This window comes from Canis aureus, chromosome 10, assembly GCF_053574225.1.
Source record: "Canis aureus isolate CA01 chromosome 10, VMU_Caureus_v.1.0, whole genome shotgun sequence".
Lineage (NCBI taxonomy): Eukaryota > Metazoa > Chordata > Mammalia > Carnivora > Canidae > Canis > Canis aureus.
In genome coordinates, this window is record NC_135620.1 from 17,990,595 (window position 1) to 18,002,653 (window position 12,059).

Below are 12,059 nucleotides of genomic sequence, written 5' to 3' on the forward strand. Positions count from 1 at the left end.
CAGAACTTGAGTCTACTATCATTCTAAGGACACACACCCAGTGGCAGGGGATTGTCTCCTTACATTCTCACACTTACTTGAATGTTCGCCGTAAGTCATTACTTAACTCTCTTATTCTAACGTAAGTCTATAACATTTCTTTAAGAGATCACTGAAGAGGACTTGGAATGCTTGCATGTAGACTGGAGCTGGGGGTCGTAGGACACATTCACTGTTACAGTCACTGAAACACCATTCATTTATCTGGCGCCTCTGAGTTTACGATGCCTTTTCAGGTGCTCTAGTTCATTTAATGATCACAACAACCCTGTAAAGTTTGGAAGGCACGTTTTGTTTTCCTCATTTTAGAGATAAGAAAATTGATGCAGAGAGAGTTGAACATCTTGCCCAAAGTCATGCAGTGAATGAGTGAGGAAATCCAAGTCCTTTGTCTCAATTCTAGTCCGGCTGTGCCTCTTTCATGGTGCAACCTTGAATCAAGTGTACCGATTCACCCATGTCTTATTTTCTACATGTACTGATCAGCCTTTCCCAAAGTCACTGTAAATGAGCAAGAGAATGATCAGAATGATATATATATATATTTTAAATTCTAAGCGCTGAAGACATCAAGCATGAGTGATCTGGTGCAAAGATTTGAAAAGCAGCAGCCTTGGTTATTTGTTGCAGCGAGGAGATAATGGATGCCCACACCATCCTCCTCCATAACCTTGGAATATTATTTGGGTTTTCTCTTCTTTCTAGATCTAACTGGGGATTTTTTTTCTTCTTTATCACAGGAGCTTTTGGACTTGATAGAAGTTATATGGGAAAATCCTTGAAAGGTATGGTATAAATTTAAAGAAGAAATACATCTATCAAATCATAATTAAAAAAATTTTTTTCAGAGACCAAAATAATTTGCTAAACAAGCAATAATAGCAGTGTAAAGAAAATGTGGAGCTGTTGGTATGGTTAATTAGTCCACCAAATATACAAACACGTTTGACTAAGGTCAAGAGCATGACCATAGGTACATTGTGTTAGATCATAGGTGTGGGGGAACAAAGGTTTCAGTTTGCTGGAAGACACTCATATTTCTTTGAGAAGATATATATGATTTACAGGGAGAAGGAGATGCAAAAAAAGGAATTGGCAGGAAAAACTAGAGCTCAGCATTGTTACATGAATAACTTCATGTGCCCAGTCTTGAGGTTTTACAAGGAAGTCTGACATCACAAATGCCTCCCTTACCATGATGATAGAACTTTCTTGTGCTCTCCGGGGCATTGACAGATGATTTCCTGGTCGAAAACATTGATAATTCAGAGACTATTAGTAAATTAGAATGGAATTGAGTGTGAAATGAAATAAAAATGAAATCAACTCTACAATGTTTACCTTGATACTCACCTGAGAGAGGAGCTAAGATTACTTTATAGATGGTAATTTTACATCAGATTATCTCTAAAATAAGTAGAAAATATATGATGTTGTCCATATATATATAACTATAGAAAATTAGCTACAAAGAAAAGGAAGTAACCTGTCCAAGTAAAGTATTAACAAGAAAAAAATTAATAGCGTTTGCTTTTCTCCCCCATCTCTCTACAGATTTGGGAAAGAATTCTGAATATAATTCAAGTAACTGCTCCTTAAGCAGTTCTGAAAACCCATATGCCACTATTAAAGACCCGCCTGTACTTATCCCCAAAAACTCAGAGTGTGGCTATGTGGAAATGAAGTCACCAGCACGGAGAGATTCCCCCTATGCAGAGATCAATAACTCAACTTCAGCCAACAAGAATGTCTATGAAGTTGGTGAGTTCCCCTAACCAAAGAAAGAACCTAATATGGGAATTCTGGGGGGGAACAGTTTTAAAGTCTTTGAGAGTACAATAACAGTTTGTATAAGCATCACTGAAGACAATGGTCCATATTTTCAGTGAGACCTGTGTTTTCAGTGACCATATTAATTGGTGTCAAATAAATGTTTAATGGAAAATACCATTTAGAAAATTTAAAGTAAAATTTCCCTATCTCTCACCTGGTTGTCCATCTTCTGTTTCGTAACCATAGTGACTCTTTGAGTGCACCTGGGAATAGCGTATGTATCATATTAGCTATTGTGTCGAGTTAGCCAAAACAGATGGTTCAAGGGGATGAAACAGGTGGTTCCACTTCCTGGTTGTATATTCATTAGATTAAATATAATGCTTTTAGCAGGATGGAAACATTTTACTTTAAATTTGTCTGATATATTGCTCATATTCTTGGATATGAATGGGATGGAAATTAATAAGAATTCAGTTTAAAGTTAGAGTGGTTTTGATTGTCCCTTGCAAATGCCATTTGGGGAAAGTTAAAACACATCAGAGCTGTCACTGGTTGGGTAGAGTAGTATGTATTTTAATTTTTCTTTCTATATCTCAATGTTGGCGATTTCAACTTTAAAAAATTCTCTATTACTTGTAAATGAAGTGGCTAATTTTTTTTTAAAGATTTTATTTGTTTATTCATGAGAGACAGAGAGAGGCAGAGACATAGGCAGAGGGAGAAGCAGGCTCCCTGTAGGGAGCCCGGTGTGGGACTCGATCCCTGGACCCCAGGGTCACAACCTAAGCCAAAGGCAGACGCTCAACCACTGAGCCACCCACGTGACCCCGAAGTGGCTAATTTAACTCTAATCACTAGTAATTAATTTATACCATACACATGTCACTGAAAAGATAAATTACTATTCTGAAAGAATTAAGACAGCTTTTTAAAAATGGAAGGTGTAGTGACCTAAATTTATTTTTGAAAAGTCAGTTGCAATCCTCCTTTGAACGATCCTGTAAACCCACCACTTTAACACAGGAACACAGCTGCTAGCCTGGGTCCTGCGTCTTAAAGTGAACTTAAGTATTTCCATAAACTGAGTTAACCTGGAAGGACCTCAGTCTTCTCACCTATGGAGTAAAGGGTTTGGACTAGATTATTTCCAAAGCACTTTTCAGACAAGGATTCACTTCCAGGGTTTCTGTAGAGTCCTTGGATATCTTCATTCCAACCCTACAGTCACCTTTTTGTTCAGAACACCATGGTGTGCATCAGCTGGTCTAACAATTGTAGAGTAGCCACCTCTATGTGATTATAAAACCATCCTTCACTTCTTAACATAATATTTCCTTATATTTTTATAAAGGCTCCTCTTGTATGTTTGAGATTTGCAAGAAATGCCATATTCTATTCTTTTTAAAGTTTTCCATTGCTGATAAATTCATATGTCCCTGGTTGTCACAGAACCTACAGTGAGTGTTGTCCAAGGAATATTCAGCAATAATGGGCATCTCACCCAGGATCCATACGACCTCCCAAAGAACAGTCACATCCCTTGCCATTATGACCTGCTGCCAGTCCGAGACAGTTCATCCTCCCCCAAGCGAGAGGATGGTGGCAGTGGCAGCAGCAGCAGCAGTGAATGACACCAAAGGACTGCCCGGTAGCCGCTGGAACAGTTTCCAGAATTGCAATTCGGTTCTTCTCCAGCGTCAAGTTTGCCACCTTAGGTGAATGTTAATCTACTTGGTAGGCAACTGTTGGACGTGAACCAGAAAGCTCAAAGCTGAGGCTGACTGACCATAGGTCCCTCTTGTACAGGTGGCTTGGAAGGAGACACCAATGTGACTTCCTCGTCTTCTTACTCATAGAACTGCACCCGTGAAGCACGACTTCCTATAAGATCCAGGCTAAAAGCGTGGACTTTCTGAGGTCCTCAGGAGGGAGTCATGGGGTGCGGTGGCCATTGGTATTACTGCTTGAACAATTAAAATTTAAATATTTTCTTTCTCATTTGCATTGCAGAGCTGTACCGAGGATTGTGCAGTTTATCATAAAATCTAGTGTGAATCACTAAACATGTAGAAGAAAAGGGGCCTATTATCGAGTCCTTATGTGTATTTTTTTCAGCGGATCTCAGAATTATAGGCATAATACGAACCCAGGAAGAAGTGTTCTGTCGAGTGGCATACCTGCAGAGACTTTGGATAAACTCTAGACTTGGTTAGCACATTTAAATATGGAAACTTTAGACTTTTTTTAGGATGAAGAAATGAAAAATTAGAGTTATTTTAGAAATAGTAGAATTATTTCAGGAATCAGTATACAGATGTGGCCAGCAGAGGTTAGTCGTCTTTGACCCTTGGCCCACTTTGGTCCATGACATCATTCTGATTGCTGTCCCCATTGTACATATTCACCACTTAAGGTCCATAACATATCAATAATTATTTCATAAATGTAGAAATGAAATTGTTTTATTTTTGACAAACTGGATTGAATGAGTGTGTAATGATTGGAAAAGGCTGTAAATTTTAAGTGTAAGAGGATGCTTCGGTTTTGTAAACCATTAGTAACACATGCTGTAATATAGAATTAGCGGAAAGTTTTGATTAATTTTTCCCCAGAAGTGACCGGAATATTTTTGTGCATATTTGAGAAAAGGGCACTTTCCTTTTATTAATTGTTGATTTAGAGAAACTATGCTTAAGCTGGTCTTTTGCATTGCTAATATGACGTGTACCCCATTTTTCATTAATTTGTATTTCCATTTTTAAGTTGTATATTCTATGTTTTGTAGTGCTTGGATTGTTAATGAAAAAAATTATATTATGTTCATTGTTTCTTGTATTATTGCCACTTATCTTCTTGCTTGATAAAAATGCAGCGTCCTTTTTTACTTTTGGAGGGAGGAGATGAAAATATATAAATCAACTCTATTAAAATTGATCATTACTAAAATGGTAAAGTCACCATAGGTGAATGGCTTATAATTGAAATAGAGAAGCTGCTAAATATTCCAAAATGGAGCTCCTTTTGGTCTGTGGGTTCTGAGTATTGGTGAAACCAGGGGCAAGGGAAACGAGGAGCCGTTGGTTTATTGAACAAGTACCACAGACTGGTCTTACTGAAGACCTTCACTGGGATGATCACACAGCTGATCATCCAGATTGGGACACTATGAGTGTAAATGAGGGCATTATTAATATTTAACCTACAATGGGCTTAAATATGGACTGTCCCAAGCAAACCAGAATAGATGCTTGTCCTGTGCATACCTGTCACGCACTAACATTTTTCAATTCAAGAGAGTTGTCTCCAGAGAATGCCAACATGATGCAAGAAAGTCAGTTTCTCTTTGATCTACCTGAGCCAGTGGAAGGTCTGAAAAGCTGCGTGAGGAGCAACCTTATGAGAGGAAACAGTGGCTATGAATCTTTTAGGACATGAAAACCTATATGGTATCTCAGCGAGTCAATTGACACATATGTATTGTGCACCCATTCTGCCAGTAGTATACATAAGGCATTGTCCCTGCCAGCCATCAAGTTAGGGGATCCTGTGATTTCATGTCACACACCTGCACCTGGGATGATAGTTTGGTCAGGGAGATAATAGAACAAACAAACCTAGAGCATTCACTCTTTTGATGGCTGTTTCTTGTAGAGAATCTCAAAATGAATTCAAGGAAATATGGAACAATTCATTCCAACAGTTGACCTTTGGTCGACCCTTGGCTCTAGGGGGTAAGCATCTCATTGAGACTGTTGTGGGTCAATAGCCAGGAAATGTCCTTTCTGGTAAGAAAAAAATCATTTTCTTCTTCTTCTTTAACCATCATCTCTTCACTGCTCCACAATACATTTGAGTTTCTCCATTACTCCCTATACACAATTTTAAAGACAATAACTTCTTTTCTCATTACACTGTTAAAAAAGAGAAAACCCTAAAAGCTTCATGTACAAAGACAACAGCATCTTATGTAGAAAGCCCAGGTGACAGATGTAGGCTGCAAAGGGCCACTGCCATTCCTCCCTGGGTGTTCTTTCTGGCAGATCAATGGCTCAGGATTGCTGCTGTCCTGAAACCACATTTGTATCAGAGGTGAGTCTTGCTCACTAGAGTTCATTCGAGATTTTTTCAAACATCAGAACACACATAGCATTTTGGACATCGTAAAACTACATGGTGTATTTGGAGAGGTCTAGCTGACAAGACAGAACCTCCTAGATATTTTGATATAGATTCAGGTAAAGAGAGAAATATTTTTGTCAGAATGAAAATTAAAGGGCAAAAGGACCTGGCAAGTTTTTTTTCCCTCTGAAATTGACACCTTTTGGACTCTTCTAGATATATCAAATGTAATTTAATGGTGATGTCATTCTTCATACACAAGGAATCTATTCTCATGACCTTTGAACTCATTCATTTGGGACCATAAAATTAATTTCTTCCTTATATCCTACAGTGGCCAGAGCAGTAAATGAGTTTGGCAGTACCAACGAAAAGCCATTCTTTCCCTCAAGCATGCTATGTCAGAAAATTTATAGACTATTTGTATTTATATATAAATACAACAAAAGTGGCCCAACATAGTTTATGTGCTTGTTTTAATATGGAGAATATGTTATTTATAGTTAATTATATGATAAGGAGTATTTAATAATTATTTACAATGCTTGATATAAATTCCTCTCACATGCTACACTCATTAGGCTAAAAGAGAGTTTAATGTGTTTAGCATTACCTCTATGGTAAATTATATTTGCCAATTTTAGGAATTTTATAAGATAGTTATAACCTGCCCCAACCAATTCCATTAGCACAACCACTGTGTTTGTAAGAAATGCAGACCATTTTATGAAAATGTGGTCACCACAGAGCCACAAGCAGTACTTGACAATTATTGGGGATTTTTAAACCATAAATATTGAAAAAGTTGCATAGGAATATAACACTACTAATTAATGTCGATATTAGAAGTCCAGTTACGACTTAAAATAAGATGAAGTCATAAAAATTGCATTTTAAGGTCATGTTTTTTAAAATAACAAATTTTCTATCTTCAGGTAACATCTTTATTATTCAAACTAAGTATTTAATTGATATTTTTATCTTAAAGGCTTTACGTCTGGAAAGTGTATATAGATGTACAAATATGAGTCACATGTTGTGGATGACGGCTTATTTCTTAATTAAAGATGTACAGTTCAGCAAACTGGCCTTTTTGAGTCCTCCTATTAGTGGCATCCTAACCCTGAGTCTGCTTGTTTTCATTCAGTATTTAGTCCAGACTTCCTTTTGATATGAACAACTGCAACATATATTTTTAAAAGGAGAAAAATCCAAATACATAAGAATTTTCTTGATTATAGCAAACAAAAAAAATGCTTTTGGTGTGAAAATATCTCTATTTTCCAAATATGGTAAACTTTGGTCAGTATTAGCTTATGTTGTCATTTATATCACTAAATGAGTTTATAGATTAATGCAATAAACTTTCTAATAAAAAAAATTTAAAGTAGTGTTTATTTCTATATCTGATTTTATTGTTAATTAGTGAGAAGAAAAAAAATATCATCTTGCCGGAAAAAATAGTATTTTTTTTCATGTGTAGCACCATAGCACTTTATATAGGCATATAAAAACAATTGCATTTTATTATATTTAACTTCTTGCATATCTGCTCTCCCTTCAGACTACTTGTTCTTTAGGGACAGAGGCAACATTTTGTACATATTTGGATTCTAGCAACCCAGGTCAGTAGTTGAGAGTCAAGTCGTCTGTAAAGAGTTTTAGGTCATCTTATGTGAATTTGTTTCTTAAATCTCAGTAGCTTGTTAATTCTTTATTTTATAATTAAAATATTTTTGGAGCATCCACTTTATAGCACTGTGTTCTAGAGATCAAATATGAATAAAACATTGCTTCTTCTCTCAATTACTGTTTATTTACTGAGGGCCTGAGTGCCAAGCACAGTTGGGGATGCAGAAAAATATGATACATGAGCTATTTTAAAATAGCTCATTATTTAATTAGGAAAATAAATCATCTTACTATCCGTGTGACTTTGGTAAGTTACTTAACTTCTCGGGGCCTTGGTTCCTATATTATAATATGTTAGAAATAATAGTACCTATTATTGTAGAGGTTTTGTGAGAATTTAATAACTTTATGCATACATAACACTTACTTCAGCGCCTGACATATAGTAGATAGTTGGTAAATGTTAGCTATCATTACTGTTATGAAAAATTAGCTAATAACCTAGCCATTTTATAATAATCAGTTGAGTGATGAGGCTGGTAAATAAAAAGTGAACATTTAATGAATATTATAAAAGCTACATATTTTTTGTGACCTTATCCCAATCTATTTTTGTACTGTCACACAATTCCATATATATTTTATTTCTAGAGCGGTAATTTAGGAAAGCAATAATAATGTGATTTCATCTTCCAGCAGTGTGTTATCTTCCTAAGAACTGAGATTGCTTTTAAAATGGATGAATGTGGGTTTTCTGGGAAGATGGTGACCTGGTTTTACATTCCTATCCTAGAGAATACAGGCATCCAGATGAAGTCAGGGGCTGACCTTGTCAACCTGAAGAGGTTCCAAACACAGTGAGATATCAACCTCTTGAAAGAAGGTGCAAATGGGGGGCAAAATGTAAATGGGAGTTGCTGGAATTGATGGAAGTAGAGTCTGGAGGGGATACACAGGGAGGACTGGTTGACCTGAGGAAAGGAAAGAAAGTCTCTTCTTTTTGCATGACACAGCTGTGAGACAGGCTACCTGTCCTGTGCCTGATGGTGTCTCAGGAGGGTTAGTTTCCATGTTGGGCTAAGGTCAGCCTATCCCTCCTTGGACTTGTGAACTGGGAGGCCTTCACGAAGTGACCACGGGAATTGCCAGTAGCCACTGAAGGAAAAATCCCTCTCCTGGCTGTGAGTACACAGGAAAGAGAGGGACACACAGGTGTGGAAAGCCAGCATGCTATCCTCATGAAGAGGCAGAGAAACATCACAACCACTTCATGGGAACATTGCAGCCCAGATGGAAATAAAAGAAGCTGATGTGCAAAACTACAATAAACCTCTGTTATGGAGGCAGAGCTACTGTGGAAAATGGAGGAAAACCTGGATAGAATAAGATTTAAACTCTTGTAGGGACATAATTAGAGGACTGGAGAGATTTTCCTGGAACTGAAAACAATGGTTCCCAGCTTAAAAATTCAATAGAGGAATGTGAGATTCAGATAAGGCTGAATTCGTGTTTAAAAGAATGAACTACAACCACAAGAAAAAGAGGGAAACTCATTCCAGGAGGACCCAGTGTTGGAACAGTTGCTAATACAGAAGAGGAAAAAAAGGTGCCTTGGTGGAGTAGTAATCAAAGAAATAAAGTTTCCAGAAACTCTGCCCTTCCATAATGTGAATCTTTCAGATCTTTAGGTCTTTCTTTCAGTTGTGAAAGACCTATTGGGCCAATGAAACAGAATTGATGGAAAAAAAAATATGAAGAGAGAGAAATCCTGGTAACATTCCCAAACTCTGAGGCTCAAAGAACAAACCTAAAATGGTGCAAGCAGAAGTGGCAGATTGGTTACAAGGGAAAGACATAATTCGATTGAATGAAGCAAGTGTCTGGGGGGCGGAGGTAGTTTAGCTGCTGGCTGTGCTTCCGCTGCAGAATCCGTTACCCATCTTCTTAGAGCAGCTTGGCTACCCACCAGCAGATTATTAGATAGCCCACATTCCATTCTGCTGGGAATCTCTGACCCAACTAGCAGGGACCAGAAGAGACATGGCAACAGGAACTGAGAAAGCAACTTGTGTGATAGACTGGCACAGGATTCACTAGAAATACTGAAGCACCAGTTTATCACCTTTCAGTGAATTTGCTATCAAGGAATCACCTAAGTGTGATCAGAAAAAAAATTGGAAGTCACATGGCTGTAGGCTAATGAAAGGCTGTTCTTCCTCCTGTATTGGTGGCCTGGACTTCTTTAATGATGATAAAGCAATAGAAAAATCCACATATGCCACAAAGTGACCAAATTTGATTTGATTATTAGCAGAAGATTGAGACACTTAAGGAACAAGTGATCTTTAAATACCTAAAAGCAGATTTTTTGGTAACATAGACTGAACATAGCATAAAACAGAGGCTATATGGCTTCACTAACATTTGAACCTTTTATTTTAGGTGCATCTTGGACACTGGGACAATTAGGAGAACAGACAGGAACAGTGTCCTCTCTGAAGTTCCAGCCCTGATCAGGGATTTGAGACACAGCTTCCCCAGTGTTTAACAGTAGAATTTTATTTGCTACCCTGAAATTAAGGTAAAGAATTTAGTGATTGTAGATAAAAGCCAAAGTATATTGATACAGTAGTCATTACTGTATCACAGGCAGGTTTGGAGTTTTCGTGCTTGAGTTCTACGAAGCATGACACGCCAGAGGATTATGAAGAAAGCAGAGCTAGTATTTGTCATCATGTTCCAATGATTGGAGTCATGTTATACAATTGATTTTATAATTAATGAGAAAGAGATCATCTTTTGTATTACATATTTCATACAGATGGCTGGTAAACCTGGCTTGACAATATTATAATATTTTTATATGTTATAATAATTTAGTCAATATATCAAAGCCAAAATGATGAATTATTTTGATTCAGATTAAATATCTGAATCCTGTGTGTGACAAAAAAGAAGAGGGTTTTAGTTTTTTCTGGGCCTCTCATATTTTGAATAGGAACTACTTTATCATTCTTCTTATTCAAAATTGGATGGAATTTAATCTCAAGATAAAATGCTTAAATTGTAAAAATATAAATGTGCAAGAACTTTTTTATTTTGCATGTTTTATATCTTGAGAAAAAAATAAAAGGAATACTGTTGTTTTTAAATAAATAAAGTAAAAAATGTTTTAAATCCCTGTGGTCTTGCTTACATATTCATGGTATTCTAATTATTATTATTTGTAAGAATTTACTGTTTTCCCCCAAAATATTACAGCAATTTTTTTATAATAATTGCTCTTGGAACAACGAAACTAGCACAGACTATTTTGCTTCAGTATGCTTACCTGTAGTATCTATTAGCTTTGAGCAGGGGGTGAACAGAGAATGAGCTCAATATCAAGTCAATGTTGTGGGGTGCCTGGCAGGCTCAGTAGGCTGTGTCTGCCTTTGGCTCAGGTCATGATTGCAGGGTCCTGGGATCAAGTCCTAGGTCGGGCTCCCTGCTCAGCAGGGAGTCTGTTCCTTCCTCTCCCTCTCCCCCTCTCCCCTGCTTGTGTGCTCTCTCTCTCTCTCTCTCTCTCAAATAACATCTTTTTTTTTTTTTTTAAGTGGATGCTGTGTTAATTGACATGAAATTTCTCTTAGCCAGAGAGAGGTAGAATACTTGGAGTCGAATTATACTCTTCATCAGGAAAAGGGAAAACTTGGTTGCTCAATCGTTACTCCTTGAGAAAGACCTTTCCTAACCACTTGTGTGGATGAAACCATCATCTTGTATCCTATTACCTTGCTTGATTGTCTTCATCGAGCCTTGGTCTCTGAAGTTACATATTATTCAATTGCTTTGTTTATTCTTTCATTGTCTTGTCAAATAGATCATAAGTTCCTTGAGGGCAAGGTCTTTTCTGAATGGTTCACTGCTGTATCACTAGAACAGTAATGCCTGGCTGATGACAGGGGTCCAATAAAGACTGACTGATTGAGGGGCGTCTGGGTGGCTCAGTCAGTTGAGCATCTGACTCTTGATGTCAGCTCAGGTCATGATCTCAGGGTCATGAGATCAAGCCCTGCCTCAGGCTCCCTGCTTAGTGGGAGTCTGTTTCTCCCTCTCCCCTTGATCCTCCCCCTGAACACTCTCTTTCATTAATAAATAAAATATTTTTTAATGATTGATTGAATAAATGAATAAATGGCTTCTGCTTACTTAGGCAATGCAGGTTTCATTTTGCTCTTCCTCAGCATTCCTCTTGGGTGACTTGGAAATGTTGCTCCTTCCATCCTATCCTACCACTGCAGTCACTCTCAATGACAGCTACAAGTTCAAGAAGCTGGTAACCTGAAGGGATGTAGGACAAGAGCCTGTATATCTAGCAAAATATTTTCTCACTTTCTTTCAAAGCTCAGTTCAGGTCTTTGATATTTTTCCCACAAAGTTGAGAGTACCAGCTCTAGAGATTTTGGATGTCAAGAGCATTTCCATTGTATTTTTGAATAGATGTTTCGAAG

At 37.4% G+C, this 12,059-nt stretch overlaps 1 protein-coding gene across 9 annotated transcripts in view; it reads left to right on the plus strand.

Moving 5' to 3' along the window:
* Positions 1-10,633, plus strand: part of MEGF10 (multiple EGF like domains 10) — a 320,303-nt gene extending 309,670 nt beyond the window's left edge. For 7 of the 9 annotated variants that reach the window (XM_077911490.1, XM_077911492.1, XM_077911491.1 and 4 more), the window contains 3 exons: positions 780-824; positions 1,594-1,800; positions 3,265-7,018. In XM_077911490.1, coding sequence (XP_077767616.1) covers positions 780-824; positions 1,594-1,800; positions 3,265-3,446 — 434 coding nt within the window. In that variant the 3' untranslated portion in view covers positions 3,447-7,018. Of the gene's footprint in view, positions 1-779; positions 825-1,593; positions 1,801-3,264; positions 7,019-10,008 lie in introns of those variants that run through there. The other 2 variants (XM_077911488.1, XM_077911489.1) reach the window with 2 other exon arrangements.
* Positions 10,634-12,059: the final 1,426 nt, after the last annotated feature.